A 17316-nucleotide genomic window follows, 5' to 3' on the forward strand; every position below is an offset into this window, starting at 1 on the left:
ATGAGCCCATCAATAATGGTGTCGATACTTCCAGCCACCTATAGTGCCGGGCCAGAAAATGAACTGTGATGAATGGATATGACCCGCATTTATAGTGATAGCCTGTATTTCTGCTGTCAGGTAGAAATGGCAGGTGGTTTAATTTACCCCCCCCCCCACCCCCCAAAAAAAATCTCCAAGAGAGCAAGTATCCTTTCTCATTAGGATTTCCGGACTTTTTTTTTAGAATATGAAATTTAGAATTTGATATCTTTGCTAAAGCCTAAAGCTTTTGGAACTGTTTTATTCTATTTCTAGATCTTTTAGCTGTGCCTAAGCATCCGTATGCTGCTATGGAGAACTGGGGACTAAGTATTTTTGTGGAACAAAGAATACTACTGGATCCCAGTGTTTCATCTATTTCTTATTTGCTGGATGTCACCATGGTCATTGTGCATGAGATATGTCACCAGGTATGAGAAAAAGGATCAGGTGTAAGTATAATGTGCCAACTATTGGGAATGTAGAATGATTTCAGATACCGAGGTCAGGAGCCAAATTATTAACCTACTAATTAAGTCTTATATGAAGCACCAGGTAGTATTTTCTGGAAGACACATCTATTTTTCTCAGATGACCACATAAACAAAAATAAGTACACTGGTCATATTGAATAAGCAAATGTCTTTCAGTTTAGTGAAATGTGAGCTACCAGAGCCACCTAGCAGCTGCCCCTTTGGAGCATCCATCTGGTGGCTGTTTCTCACCAACCTTGCTTTATTTTCTTGTGATTATTAGTGTGTATATATGGTAAGTGTAGGGACAGCAATGATTTATTGCATTGTTGCAAGATGCAGCTGAGTTTTGTGTACGTGTCAAAATTTGCTTTCGCTGAAATCAATTTGTTATTCCCCTTTTCCCATCACACAGACTCTTAGGAAGTCTTTCACTAACTCAGCCGTAGACTCTTTGTTCTCAAATGATTGATATTTTTTTTTTCTTGGCATGTTTAGAAATTCATATGTAAATTAGCCAACTTTGTAGCGAAGCGAAGATAAAATTAATTTCATTTTGATTTTATGCACTTTCTTACAATGAGGGGAAGGTATTAGAATTTTGCATGCTTATCTGAAACTTAATTTTAGTGAAGAAGAATTACTGAAAATAGATGTTCTTACAATAGGAAAGCAATATTTGTTCTGGTTACCAGTAACTATGGAGAGTTTTTAACTTCAAACACCAGAAGTCTCATTGTGGTACAGTATGACTTCAGTATATTATAAACCCAAAACCTTTTTAAAAGCTAGCACAACTGAGGAAAGAGTGATGTGTAAAATGCTTTCAGTGAAAAAAGGTGAACAGTTAAATGCCAATAAATGAATTGCCACTTAATGATAAATCGGCCCAGGCTGCATGACCATTTACCTAAATGTCAGCCTTTTGCAGTGAACCTGTAAGATGTTTGTATCTGTCATACTGGCCTGGTCAGGGTCAGACATGTGTTCCTTAGCTCAGAAATTACAGGGGATTCATTAAAGGTATAACTGGGACTCCTCTTCTGTGCTCAAGAGAATGGTTTTCACCTAAACCTACAACTCTTTGAGGCAAAAGGGTTTGCTTTTTGACTACCTGTGTAAATGGCAAATTAGATAGTTCTGTTGGCATGAAAGCACATTGATAATGTTATTATTGTTCAGGGAACTAGATCTCATGTGTTTCAGATTGTGAGTTGCTTTCCTATCTTAGTAGTCGTGGTAGAATATTTACCACGAGGAAAGGGACCAGAAGCTAGGAAAAAGCACAATATTTTCAGTCATTGTCACAATAATTCCTTTGTTACCCTCCCTCTCCACTTATTTGTTGTACTGATTTTGAAGACAAGTTGGTAATTTAAAAGAGAAACATGCATTTTTGATAAAGAATAAAATAGTTTAAAATGTGTTTTACGGTCATCAACATATTCAAAGCTGTCTTTTATTTGTATTCACTTAGAGGTCCCTGGAGGAACTGATACTTGAGTATCAATATTAAGACCCTTAGTCACCAAGTTCTCTACTGTGGCTTTTAAAGCTGTTCATGATCTGGTACTTGTATGCCTTTCAGGACTTTTCCAGGCTTTCCTCCTCCTTATCTGCTATATTCCAGCCTCATGGGTCCTACTGTTTCTGAAATAGCTTATTCCCAAGTAGGGTCTTCACACCAAGGGTGATTTGTATCTGCCTGGAATCCTCTTACCCAAGGCTTTCTCATTGCTGTCCCTTTCTTGTCATTAAAATCTAAGTTTAGGTGTCAACTACTAATATTCTTTTTGCTTTCACAATCTAAAGCACGCCCTTTTCCATCCTGAAACACTTTATTAACTTCTGAAATTGTGTTGTTCATTACTTTGTGTTTTTATTGTGTGTGTCACTTCATCTTCCTGCTTTCACGATAAATTTTTAGCTGCACAAGAAAGGAATTATTTAACTTTTTATCACTGAATCTCAAGTCTCTAGGATAGCTCCCAGCATATAATGTACTTTTTTTTTTATTAATGAAGAAAAATATTCCTTCACAGGTCCTAATGAAGCATGGGTTTCAGAGCAATGCACCATAATTTAGTCAAAACACCGATGAAAGTTTTTAACGTTGTTTTTCATAAAGGGATCTTAGAGTTTTGGGCCCTGCCCTCCATTATCTTGGAAGCATGGAGTGTCAGGCATGGAGGATCACGGCCTTTAGTTGGATCAGCTGGCCAGTGTCTTCTCTGAATTGCCTCTGCCACTAGAGGGCGATGCTTTCACACCTCCTGTGATGAGTCACTTACTACCTCTGAAGGCAGTATTTGTATATTGGGTCATTTCAGTCAGAGGGCTGTCTGCATTTTCAGCAGCCATTTACCAATCCTAATTTCTATTCATTAGTTCTAGTTTTTCCCTGGTAGGGCCACAAGAAACAAAATTTTCTTCTACATGATAGGCCTTCACACATTTGAAGACAGCCTTCATCAGTGTTGTTTCTCCTCACTCCTTTCTTCTTCAAGTTAAATATTCTTGTCATGTTCCCTGATCATTCTTTTCTATTGTTCTCTGAATGCATTTATAAAACATTAGCGTTGCCCAAGTTGTTTAATCAATCAATACAGTCTTGCCACAACACATTTTAAGATCACTAAATCAATCGGGGAATGACTTCCAGTTATAATAATCATAGTTTAATACATTTAGTTTTAGACAAAGTCATTTCCAGATAGATATGATTTTTTTTTTTCTGATGCCCATTCATTTTGTTACTGCAGTGGTTTGGTGACCTCGTGACTCCTGTGTGGTGGGAAGACGTGTGGCTGAAGGAAGGTTTTGCTCACTACTTTGAATTTGTGGGTACAGACTACCTCTACCCTGGCTGGAACATGGTAAGCACACTTTTCTCTAATCATCTGGAACCTCCAGAGAAGGTTGATCTGGTGCCACATTAGGCTCATATTATCATTAGAGGTGACTGAAAAGCATCACCTGTCATCTAGCTATCCAATAAAGAAAAACTAACAAAAATTTAAAATGTTAGTATTAGAAAACAGCTATCTTTTATTAATTAGAAACTAAATAGAGCCTGACTTGTTATAGATTGATTTCAAAATGTTACAATTTATGTAAGTGGAAATATTTTAGATTGTAGTATTTTATAATGAAGACAAATTATCCTCAAAATAGAGAAGTCAACAGTAATTAATAAGTATTATTTTAAACATAACAGGATATTTCAATACATAGAAAGTTGCAATCTTATTATTTCTTCCAAGAGAAGAAACACATAAATTAACAAAAAAATTGATGAATTATTTTTGTATATATATGTATTTTAGGATTAAATAATAAGAGTTTGCTAAGTTTATGAAGAGTTGTATGCATTATACGTATGCTCTAGGAGAGTATATGGACATCTAAACCTGCAGTTGGGTTTGTAGTGGCTGAAATTATGATGTTTTAAGACATCCAGGAAGAAAAAGTGGAGGGAAGATGTGGTTTTAATGTCTTTTTATGTTAGTTTTTCACTTTTTGTAAGCTTTCATTAATCAATAAGTGATCTATGCTATTATATATTGTTTTAGAATTCAAATTTTAAATTTAAGTGAAAGCATTAAATTAAGTAAAAATTGCAGTGCATCCACATTTAATTTTCAGAAGCTCAAGTTTCACCTGTGATTTAGCATGGAATTTTAAATTACTTTTTTTGAGATAAAAGCTGCACATATTTAATGTATACAACTTGATTAATCTGGAGATAATTTTGTAGCCGTGAAACACCGTCACAAGCTATGCCATAAATATAATCATCACCTTTAAAATTTCTCCCACTCTCTTTATTACTATGATCTTCATTTTGTGATAAGAACATTTGACATAAGATCTACCGTCTTATCAAATTGTTAAGTGCACAGTACAATATTGCTGGCTATAGGTCCTATGCTGTTCAACAAATCTCTGGGATTTATTCATGTTGCACAACTGAAACTTTGTACACTTTGTTTAATACTTCTTGTTTCCTCTTCCTCCAGCTTTTGGTAATCATCATTATATTCTCCCCTTCCATCAATTGGAAGATTTTAGCCTCTTTACATAAGTGAGATTTTCTAAATGTCCATCCTTCCATATCTGGCTTATTGCATTTAGCACAAGGTCATGTCCTCAAGGTTCATCCACGTTGTCATTAATGGCAGGATTTTCTTATTTTTTAAAAATGTATATACCATGTTTCTTTATCTATTCCTGCATCAGTGGTTAGATTGCTTCTGTGTGTTCATATATTTTTATATTGCTCTCTTTTGATGTTCTGAATCAGTAACTATGGATGATTATTTAATCGTCACCATTCCAAGTAGGATTTGAAGAACATATAAACCAAAATGAAACATGAAGTCATCTGTTAGTCATCATATAGCTCTCTGCCATAAATTCAGCTAACAGCTGCAGAATAAAAAATGTGAACTATTTTACAGAGGAAATGTTACAATGGTAATACTGTGTCAATATGTTTTAATTATCTACATGTAGTTTTGCCAACAACAGCATGATTGTATGAACATTTTTTGTACATATGGAGGGATGGATATAGGATGTGATTTTAAAAAAAATTAACTTGAAGTGTTTTATTATGACATTGACATTAATGAAAAATGCCTTAAAAGAACTTTGAAAAATCCTGTAATACCATGCAATATTACTTCAAGTGTTCTTCAATTGATGTGAAACTTTAAAATTTAAATGTTTGATATTCTTAAAACATTTTCAACATTGTCCTTGATTTTTAGATGATTTTGAACCAACCTTAAAGTTTTCATTTAATTTCTATCATGTTGTGGATTATTAATGGTTTATAATTTCATAATATCTCAATATTAAAAGATCTTATTACAAATATGTTATAAATATAGACAAACATTTTAGCTCATTTTTGCTCCTTCCACTACTTGTGATAAAAAATATTTTCTATTAATCATTAGGAAAGATGTATCTAATATTAAAAAGTAATCTTCAGAATTATATATGGACTAAAAACTGACAGCTTTTGATGGTTTTAAGCATGGCCATATATCCTCAGTTTTAATGTCTTTATCCTGGATTTTGTCTTTGGATAATTTTGTTGTTGTTTCCATCTTTTTTTTTTTCAGTTTAATTGTAAATGTAGGATTTGTAGAGATTTTGCAAAAGATATTGGAAAATAAACAGAGATTAATAATGTAAGATTTTTGCCTTTTAATATAAACCTTGTTGGTGATTAAGATATGATTTTATTTACTCTAAATCTATATATAATAATTATTAATGATGGCATACTTAGAATGACACAGAAGGCTCACACTATCGAATAAAGAAATTGAGAATAGACTCCATCACATTTAGCTAGACAATTAATAGTAAAAAGAAATAAGTGTTGCTTTAGTGTCTATGTTTGGATGGCAAAGATCACAAATACTTTCTGATCTTTGAGAGCTTTTGATTTGCAGCAACTTCTTTTACTTAGTTTGTGGAATGTCTCATTATACTAAAACCTATAATAATCATAAAAAAAAACTCGAGAAACCAATTGCCCTCCATATATCATTAATGTCTTCTTTGTAAATAAACTCTAAGAGTGTTAGCCACCTAAATAAGAGAGGATTGTTAAGTGATCATGAGGCTGTGCCAGCACTGTTTTTCATAATGGAATCAGCTAAAGAGTGAAAGACATTCAATAGAGCAAGGGTGATTGCTGTGTCAGCAGCAACTCACACATGTGTGATATGCATAGAAGCTTCTTGCAAGTTGCAGTGCATGGCCTGGGCTTCGCTGAAGCTGAACCTAAAATAGAAAAACCAGAAGTCAGGCTCATGTCAGGAGTAAAGAAATTCAAGGAGTTGACCTCCTTTGCCTCTAATCTCTAAAACAGTGCTTTTATCATTTTTAGACACCGGGCTCAAGCATTGAAATATAGTTTCAATTTGCTAGGGAGATTACTATGACAATCCACTTCCCATGGAACAGCCATAAAGAAGACCAGAATTACATGACATTTTTAGGAAGCTCCTGGTCTGATTTAGGCTGAGGTACTCGCCTTTCTTAATTGTTAGTAAAATCCTAGGTTGCTGTGCATTTGTGCCTGGGTGTTTTTTGGAGCCAGTTTTTGATATAGGAGTAATCATTTTTTTACATTAAGAATACTACATGGAATACAAATTTTTGTGGTAACATTTTCCCCCAGAAAACTAATGAAGTTTCCAATTTTGTAAATATGAGTCTTTTTAGGTAGTATGATGTAAGGTCAGGGGAATGGATTAGAGATAAGAAAGTTAGATTCTAAGAAAGCCATTTCATCTAATTCATCCTTACCATTTGAAAAATAGGACAATTATACTGACTTAGTAAGCTCCCATAATTTTGTGAGGTGTTTGAAACCTATGAGAAGGCATTATGGCCCTGGACACTGAGTACTCTTATTAGAAGGGGGCACTTATGGAGAGGAGGGAAGATGGCGGCGAGGGGAGTGCATTACCCCCGTGTGCTGCTTCACTGTGTGGGAGTATGACAAGTCAGGACGGCTAAAGGATATCTTGTTAGGAATTTCCAGCAATAGTGGGGTGCGCCGGAACCTGGAGGAAGGATTTCCATCGCATGAGGATCGGCTACGGGGACTCAAACGCGAGAGGTTTGTCGCACGGAGGGTAATACTGCTTATTCAGCAAATCGCCCCGCGGCTAGAGTCTGCAAGGCGCGCTGGGATAGAGACGCAGGGTTACAGCGCTGCAGTTTCTGCCAGACGCGCAAGCACCGCACTCAGGGCTGAATTCTGGGTTCGAGACGGGGAAGGAAGCGGTCCATCTCGGTTCTCCACACCGGTCAGACCACAGAGGAGGCCAGCAGCCACCATGTTGGTAAACTGACGTCACCACACCTGTTTTTGACTGACCGCAGCTCATTCAGCCATAGAACAGGTAATTTCAGGCTGCAATTCGCCTGCGGCTTGCAGACAGATTGCTAGGGTTCAGCGCCTGGGGGCTTCTTAAAATCTGATCTTATCGGAGTGAACACGGAGCGCGGGGCGGCCAAGTCCCGGCTCCCGGAACCGTCCCGGAACCGCCCTGGCTCCGGGCTGCGGAGCCTGCGGAGGCTGCTTCTTGGACCCTGCTAATATCAGAGCAAACACGAAACACCAAGAAGCCGAATTCCAGCTCCCGGAACTGAGCCCGCGGGGACTGCTTCTTGGAGCTTACACTTATAGGAGCTTACACCGAGCACAGAGCGGCCGAGTTCCGGCTCCCGGAACCGTCCCGGAACCGCCCTGGCTCAGGGCTGCGGAGCCCGCGGAGGCTGCTTCTTGGACCCTGCTACTATCAGAGCATACACCAAACACTAAGCGGCCGAATTCCGGCTCCCGGAACTGAGCCCGCGGGGGCTGCTTCTTGGAGCCTACACTTATAGGAGCTTACACCGAGCACGGAGCGGCCGAGTTCCGGCTCCCGGAACTTCCCTGGACCGGGGCTAGGAGCCCGCGGAAACTGTGTCTCGGTCCGGGTCCTGCTGAGGGCAGGTCAGGACTCACCCATTGCTTGGGTTGCCTGGCAAGGGGAACGAAATGCTGCCATTCGCATAGGATACCAACATGGCAGAGATCTGATGTCAGCAGAAAGCGGTGGAGGAGAGATCTTCATCAATACCAGCGGTGACATAAGCAGTTGGTCTTCTGGTAAGGGGGGTGAGGCTCAGTCACCCGAGTCTCCTCAATTTGTCCTCGAGCCGGAGGGAAGGAGCCGGGCCGCCGCCAGCCCCCGGAGCAGGCCCAGCGGCTCGCCAGCGTGGTGACCGCGTGACCCCAATTGGAGAGGGGGCGGAGCGGAGCCGCCACCCACACCCGCCAGGTGGGCAGACCCACGACCCAGTAGTACATGGGCGTGGTAGGAGGGGCAGGGCAGAGCCGCCCTTCGCGCTTGCAAGGTAAACAGACCTGTGACAGCCTGGCGGGTCAGGCCCAGTGGCCTGCCAGTGTGGTACACACGTCACCCCAACTCGAGTAGGGGCAGAGCAGATCCTTATCCCACGCCCGGATCAGGCCCTGCCGGTGTGGTGGTCACGTGACCCCAATTGGAGTGGGGGTGGAGCGGAACCGCCACCCGTGCCCGCAGGGTGAGCAGACCAGTGATCAACCTGCAGATCAGGCCCAGGGGTCCGCAGGCGTGGTAGGAGGGGCAGGGCAGATCCGCCGCCCGCGCCTTCAAGGTAGGCAGACCTACAACAGACCGGCGGATCAGGCCCAGGAGCCTGCCGGCGGGGTACAAACACCACCCTAATTGGAGTAGTGACAGAGCAGAGTCGCCTCCCTTGCCAGGAACAGACCCAGCATCCTGCAGGCGGGGTAGTCACGACACCCCAATTGGAGTAGGGGCAAAGCAGAGCCTCCACTCGTGCCCGAAAGGTGGGCAGATCTGCGACCGACCAGCAGGACAGGCCCAGTGGCCTGCTGGTACGACAGACACGTCACCCCAATTGGAGTAGGGGCAGAACAGAGCCGCCACCAGCTCCCAGAACAGGCCCAGTGACCTGCCGGCGTGGTAGCCACGACACCCCAATTGGAATAAGGAGAGAGCAGAGCCGCCGCCCGCACCTGCAGGAAAGATACGCAAGCAGTATGAAAAGACAAGGAAAGAAAGGACCACAAGCAATGCAGGTCAACGCAACTTTAGAAGAGGTAACAGCTGCAGCAGATGGAATGTCAGATAAAGAATTCAGGATATACATGCTTCAGATGATCTGGAGTATCAAGGAAGACATTAAACAGCAAAATCAGACAATGAAAGATCACTTCGACAACGAATTACGCAAACAAATCCAGGAAGCAAAGGATCAACTATACAGGGAGATAGAGGTTATAAAAAACAAGCAATCAGAAATCCTAGAAATGCAGGAAGCAATAAACCAACTTAAAAACTCAATGGAGAATACTACCAACAGAGTAGAACACTTAGAAGATAGAACATCAGACAATGAAGACAAAGTATTTCAACTGGAAAAGAACATAGACAGCTCAGCAAGACTGTTAAGAAACCATGAGCAGAACATCCAAGAAATATGGGATAACATTAAGAGACCAAACTTAAGAGTCATTGGGATACAGGAAGGTACAGAGCTCCAAACCAAAGGAATGAGCAGTCTATTCCATGAAATAATACAAGAAAACTTCCCAGACTTGAAGAATGAGACAGAATCCCAAATCCTAGAAGCCTACAGGACGCCGAATGTGCAAAATCATAAGAGATCCACACCTAGACACATTATAATGAAGATGCCCAACATACAGAATAAGGAGAGAATTTTAAAAGCTACAAGAGAAAGGAAGCAGATTACATTTAGGGGCAAGCCAATCAGGATAACAGCTGTTCTTTCAACACAGACTCTGAAAGCTAGAAGATCCTGGAATAACATATTTCAAACACTGAAAGATAATGGGTTCCAACCAAGAATTGTGTATCCAGCGAAATTAAGCTTCAGGATGGAGAATGAAATTAAAACCTTCCACGATAAACAAAAGTTTAAAGAATTCGCAGCTAGAAAACCATCTCTTCAAAACATCCTAGCCAAAGTATTACAGGAAGAGGAAATGGAAAATAACAATGAAAACCAACAGTGGGAGGTAGGACAGTAAAGGGGGGGGGGAAACAATCAAAGAGGAAAACAAACAATGTTTAGTAACAGAAATAAACAAATATGGCTGGAAGAACAACCCATATCTCAATAATAACCCTAAATGTTAATGGCTTAAACTCACCAATTAAGAGACACAGGCTAGTAGAATGGATCACAAAACAAGACCCAACAATATGCTGCCTACAGGAGACGCATTTGATAGGAAAAGACATACATAGGCTGAAGGTGAAAGGTTGGGAAAAATCATATCACTCATATGGACTTCGGAAACAAGCAGGCGTGTCCATACTCATATCAAATAAAATAGATTTCAAGCCAAAGTTAATCAAAAGAGATAAAGAGGGACACTACATACTGCTTAAGGGAACCATACACCAACAAGACATAACAATCATAAATATTTATGCCCCAAACAATGGTGCAGCTATGTTCGTCAAACAAACTCTTCTCAAGTTCAAGAGTCTAATAGACCACCACACCATAATCATGGGAGACTTCAACACACCTCTCTCGCCACTGGACAGATCTTCCAAACAAAAGTTGAATAAGGAAACTATAGAACTCAATAACACTATTAATAACCTAGACCTAATTGACATATATAGAGTATACCACCCAACATCAAGCAGTTACACTTTTTTCTCAGCAGCACATGGATCCTTCTCAAAAATAGATCATATATTATGTCACAGGGCAACTCTTAGACAATATAAAGGAGTAGAGATATTACCATGCATCTTATCTGATCATAATGGAATGAAACTGAAAATCAACGATAAAAGAAGGAAGGAAAAAGCATACATCAATTGGAGAATGAACAATAGGTTACTGAATGATCAATGGGTTATAGAAGACATCAAGGAGGAAATTAAAAAATTCTTAGAGATAAATGAAAACACAGACACAACATATCGGAATCTATGGGACACATTGAAAGCAGTTCTAAGAGGAAAATTCATTGCTTGGAGTTCATTCCTTAAAAAAAGAAAAAACCAACAAATAAATGATCTCATACTTCATCTCAAAATCCTTGAAAAAGAAGAGCAAAACAACAGCAAAAGAAGTAGAAGGCAAGAAATAATTAAAATCAGAGCTGAAATTAATGAAATCGAAACAAAAGAAACAATTGAAAAAATTGACAAAACTAAAAGTTGGTTCTTTGAAAAAATAAACAAAATCGACAGACCCTTAGCGATGCTAGTGAAGAGAAGAAGAGAGAGAACTCAAATTACTAGCATACGGGATGAAAAAGGCAATATCACAACAGACACTTCAGAAATACAGAAGATAATCAAAAACTATTTTGAATCCTTATACTCCAATAAATTAGAAGATAGTGAAGGCATAGATAAATTTCTTAAGTCATATGATCTGCCCAGATTGAGTCAGGAGGATATAGAAAACCTAAACAGACCAATATCAATTGAGGAGATAGAAGAAACCATCAAAAGACTACCAACTAAGAAAAGCCCAGGTCCCGATGGGTACACAGCAGAATTTTACAAAACCTTTAAAGAAGAACTAATACCAATACTTTTCAAGCTACTTCAGGAAATAGAAAAGGAGGGAGAACTTCCAAATTCATTCTATGAGGCCAACATCACCCTGATACCTAAACCAGACAAAGACACTTCAAAGAAAGAAAACTACAGACCAATATCTCTAATGAACCTAGATGCAAAAATCCTCAATAAAATTCTGGCGAATCGGATACAAAAACATATCAAAAAAATTGTACACCATGATCAAGTAGGATTCATCCCTGGGATGCAAGGCTGGTTCAATATACGGAAATCAATAAATGTTATTCACCACATCAATAGACTTAAAAATAAGAACCATATGATCATCTCGATAGATGCGGAAAAAGCATTTGACAAAGTACAGCATCCCTTTATGTTCAAAACTCTAGAAAAACTAGGGATAACAGGAACATACCTCAATATTGTAAAAGCAATCTATGCTAAGCCTCAGGCTAGCATTATTCTGAATGGAGAAAAACTGAAGGCATTCCCTCTAAAATCTGGAACAAGACAGGGATGCCCTCTCTCTCCACTTCTCTTCAACATAGTTCTCGAAACACTGGCCAGAGCAATTAGACAGACGAAAGAAATTAAAGGCATAAAAATAGGAAAAGAAGAAATTAAATTATCACTATTTGCAGATGATATGATTCTATATCTAGCAGACCCAAAAGGCTCTACAAAGAAACTATTAGAGCTAATAAATGAATTCAGCAAAGTGGCAGGATTTAAAATCAACACGCATAAATCAAAGGCATTCCTGTATATCAGCGACAAATCCTCTGAAATGGAAATGAGGACAACCACTCCATTCAAAATATCTTCAAAAAAAATAAAATACTTGGGAATCAACCTAACAAAAGAGGTGAAAGACTTATACAATGAAAACTACAGAACCCTAAAGAGAGAAATAGAAGAAGATCTTAGAAGATGGAAAAATATACCCTGTTCATGGATAGGCAGAACTAACATCATCAAAATGGCGATATTACCAAAAGTTCTCTATAGGTTTAATGCAATGCCAATCAAAATCCCAATGGCATTTCTTGTAGAAATAGAGAAAGCAATCATGAAATTCATATGGAAAAATAAAAGACCCAGAATAGCAAAAACAATGCTAAGCAAGAAGTGTGAATCAGGCGGTATAGCGATACCAGACTTCAAACTATACTACAGAGCAATAGTAACAAAAACAGCATGGTACTGGTACCAAAACAGGCGTGTGGACCAATGGTACAGAATAGAGGACACAGAAACCAATCCACAAAACTACAACTATCTTATATTTGATAAAGGGGCTAAAAGCATGCAATGGAGGAAGGATAGCATCTTCAACAAATGGTGCTGGGAAAACTGGAAATCCATATGCAACAAAATGAAACTGAATCCCTTTCTCTCGCCATGCAGAAAAGTGAATTCAAAATGGATCAAGGAACTTGATATCAAATCAGAGACGCGCCGTCTGATAGAAGAAAAAGTTGGCTACGATCTACAGTCGGTGGGGTCGGGCTCCAAATTCCTCAATAGGACACCCATAGCACAAAAGTTAATAACTAGAATCAACAAATGGGACTTACTCAAACTAAGAAGTTTTTTCTCAGCAAAAGAAACAATAAGAGAGGTAAATAGGGAGCCTACATCCTGGGAACAAATCTTTACTCCTCACACTTCAGATAGAGCCCTAATATCCAGAGTATACAAAGAACTCAAAAAATTAGACAATAAGAGAACAAACAACCCAATCAACAAATGGGCCAAGGACCTGAACAGACACTTCACAGAGGAGGACATACAGTCAATCAACAAGTACATGAAAAAATGCTCAACATCTCTAGCTGTCAGAGAAATGCAAATCAAAACCACCCTAAGATACCATCTCACCCCAGTAAGATTGGCAGCCATTAGGAAGTCAAACAACAACAAGTGCTGGCGAGGATGTGGGGAAAAGGGTACACTTGTACATTGCTGGTGGGACTGCAGATTGGTGCAGCCAATTTGGAAAGCAGTATGGAGATTTCTTGGAAAGCTGGGAATGGAACCACCATTTGACCCAGCTATTCCCCTTCTTGGTCTATTCCCTAAAGACCTAAAAAGAGCATGCTACAGGGACACTGCTACATCGATGTTCATAGCAGCACAGTTCACAATAGCAAGACTGTGGAACCAACCTAGATGCCCTTCAATAGACGAATGGATAAAAAAAATGTGGCATTTATACACAATGGAGTATTACTCTGCATTAAAAAATGACAAAATCATAGAATTTACAGGGAAATGGATGGCATTAGAGCAGATTATGCTAAGTGAAGCTAGCCAATCCCTAAAAAACAAATGCCAAATGTCTTCTTTGATATAAGGAAAGTAACTAAGAACAGAGTAGGGACGAAGAACAGGAGAAGAAGATTAACATTTAACAGGGATGAGAGGTGGGAGGGAAAGGGAGAGAGAAGGTAAATTGCACGGTAATGGAAGGAGACCCTCAGGGTTATACAGTGGAGGGGGTAGAGAGAGAGGAGGGGAGGGGAGGGGAGAGGTGGGGAGGGGGGAGGGTGGATGAGGGGAAAGGCAGCGGAGCACAACAGACACTAGTATGGCAATTTGTAAATCAATGGATGTGTAACTGATGTGAATCTGCAATCTGTATATGGGGTGATGGTGGGAGTTCATAACCCACTAGAATCAAAGTGTGGAATATGATATGTCAAGAAATTTGTAATGTTTTGAACAACCCACAATAAAAAATTAAAAAAAAAAAAAAAAAAAAAAAAAAAAAAGAAGGGGGCACTTATTTTGTGTATAGTTGCTCTAATGTTTCCAACCCCAGAGATCCATTTAACACCCTAGAATTATTATATATATATATATATATATATATATATATATGTTACAAAATAAATTCTGTAAGCTTTGTGTCTAGATTCAGTCTCACCAAGTCAATTTTTATGTATTCTGCAGGAACATAAGCCCTAGATAATATTTCATTCATCAAACATCAGTATCATTAGAAACAGCTTTCTTGGTTTCAGGCTAAGGGCACCATTCATGGGGGGGCTACTTGTCTTCTTGCTTGATGTTATTTTGTTAAAGTTGACTGTTAGCGGCAACATTATTCGATGGATCAAGTTCCAGTATGCTACTAATGGGAATCCTATTAAATCTTATTATGTTTCCTTAAAAGTGATAAAAGGGTGACTGACAACATGCTATTCTTTTTTTTAATGATCTAAAGTTCTTTTTCTATTTGTCCTAATTAGTTATACATGATAGCAGAATGTATTTCGACATATTATTCATATATGGAGTGCAACTTCTCATTCTTCTGGTTGTACATGATGTAGAATTACATTGGTCATGTAGTCAAATATGCACATAGGGTAGTAATGTCCAGTTTATTCTGCTATTTTTCCTATTCCTATTCCCAGTCCCTTACCTCCCTTCATTTCCCTCAGTCTAATCCAAAGTGCTTCTATTCTTCCCTAAGCCCCCATTTATTGTAAATTAGCATCCACATATCAGAGAAAACATTGAGCATTTGTTTTTTGTTTTTTTTTGGGGGGGGGAGGGGTATTCACTTATTTGACTTTGCATGATATTCTCCAGTTCCATCAATTTACCTGCAAATACCATAATTTCATTATTCTTTATGACTGAGTAATATTCCATCATGTGTATATACCACATTTTTTTATCCATTCATCTGATGAAAGGTAGCTAGATTGGTTTCATAGTTTAGCTATTGTGAATTGAGCTGCTATAAGTATTGATGTGGCTGCATCACTGTAATATGCTGATTTTAAGTCCTTTGGGTGTAAACCAAGGAGTGCATTAACCAGGTCAAATGGTTGATCCATTCCAAGTTTTCTGAGTAATCTCCATACTGCTTTCCATACTGGTTAGACCAATTTGCTGTCCCACCGACAATGTATGAGTGTACCTTTCCCCCACATCCTTACCAACATTTATGTTACTTGTATTCTTAATAATTGCCATCCTGGCTGGAGTGAAATGAAATCTCAGTGTAGATTCAATTTGCATTTCTCAAATTGCTAGAGATGTTGAACATTTTTTCCATGTATTTGTTGACCAATTGTATTTCTTCTATGAAATGTATGTTCAGTTCCTTAGCCCATTTGTTGATTGGGTTATTTGGTTTTTTAAAATTAATTAATTAATTATTTTTTAAAATTTCGATTTGCTGTATATGATAACAGAATGCATTACAATTCATATTACACATATAGAGCAGAATTTTTCTTGCATTACAATTCATATTACATGTATAGATCAGAATTTTTCTTGCATTACAATTCATATTACACATATAGAGCAGAATTTTTCTTTCTTTTGATTTTTAAAAATGACAGTGGAATGCATTACAATTTTTATTACACATATAATTTTTCATATCTCTCTCTGTTTGTATATAAAGTATGTTGACACCCAATTCGTGTCTTCATACATGTACTTTGGATAATGATGTCCATCACATTCCACCATCCTTGCAAATCTTCTGCCCCCTCCCTTTCCCTCCCACCCCTCTTCCCTATCTAGAATTTATCTATTCCTCCCATGCTTTCCCTCCCTACCCCACTATGAGGCAGCCTCCTTATATCAGAGAAAACACTTGGCATTTGTTTCTTTGGGATTGGCTAACTTCACTTAGCATTATCTTCTCCAACACCATCCATTTACCTGCAAATGCCATGATTTTATTCTCTTTTATTGGTGACTAAAATTACATTGTGTATTCCATTGTTATTTTTATGCATTCATCCACTGAAGGGCATCTAGGTGGGCTCTACAGTTTAGCTATTGTGAATTATGCTGCTATAAACATTGATGTGGCTGTGTCCATGTAGTATGCTGTTTGTAAGTCCTTTGAGTATAGTTCGAGGAGAGGGATAGCTGGGTCAAATGGTATTTCCATTCCCAGATTTCCAAGGAATCTCCATACTGCTTTCTATATTGGCTGTACTAATTTGCAGTCCCACCAGCAATGTACGAGTGTACTTTTTATCCCATATCCTCGCCAACAGTTATTGTTGTTTGTCTTCATAATAGCTGCAATTCTGACTAGAGTGAAATGATATCTTAGAGTAGTTTTGATTTGCATTTCTCTAATTGCTAGAGATGATGAACATTTTTTTATATATTTGTTAATTGATTGTATATCCTCTTCGGAGAAGTGTCTGTTCAGATCCTTGGCCTATTTATTGATTGGGTTATTTGTTTTTTGGGTGCTCAGCCTTTTGAGTTCTTTATATACCCTAGAGATTAGTGCTCTATCTGATGTGTGAAGAGTAAAAATTTGCTCCCAGGATGTAGGCTCTCTGTTCACCTCACAGATTTTTCATATCTCTGGTTGTACACGAAGTAGAGTCACTTCCTTTGTTTGTACTTATGGTAATGATGTATTTCTTACATGTACTTAGGGTAATGATGACCATCACATTCCACCATATTTACTACCCCTATGCCCCCTCCCTTTTCCCTTTTGTCCTATCTAGAATTCATTTAATCCTCCCATCACCCACCTCATCAGCATATTATGGATAAGCATCCTTAAATCAGAGAATTCATGTGGCATTTGTTTTTTTGGGATTGGCTAATTTTACTTAGCATTATATTCTCCAGCTTCATCCATTTACGTACAAATGCCA

General features: G+C 38.7%; 1 protein-coding gene across 1 annotated transcript in view; it reads left to right on the forward strand.

The window, feature by feature from the left end:
• Positions 1–17316, forward strand: part of Trhde (thyrotropin releasing hormone degrading enzyme) — a 384413-nt gene that overhangs the window by 188211 nt on the left and 178886 nt on the right. The window contains exons 4-5 of the mRNA XM_046430713.2: positions 298–452; positions 3257–3370. Of these exons, the coding sequence (XP_046286669.1) occupies positions 298–452; positions 3257–3370 (269 nt within the window). The remainder of the gene's footprint in view (positions 1–297; positions 453–3256; positions 3371–17316) is intronic.

This window comes from Marmota monax, unplaced genomic scaffold (genome assembly GCF_021218885.2).
Source record: "Marmota monax isolate L192 unplaced genomic scaffold, Marmota_monax_Labrador192_F-V1.1 WCK01_AAM20220418_F8-fsc00056, whole genome shotgun sequence".
Lineage (NCBI taxonomy): Eukaryota > Metazoa > Chordata > Mammalia > Rodentia > Sciuridae > Marmota > Marmota monax.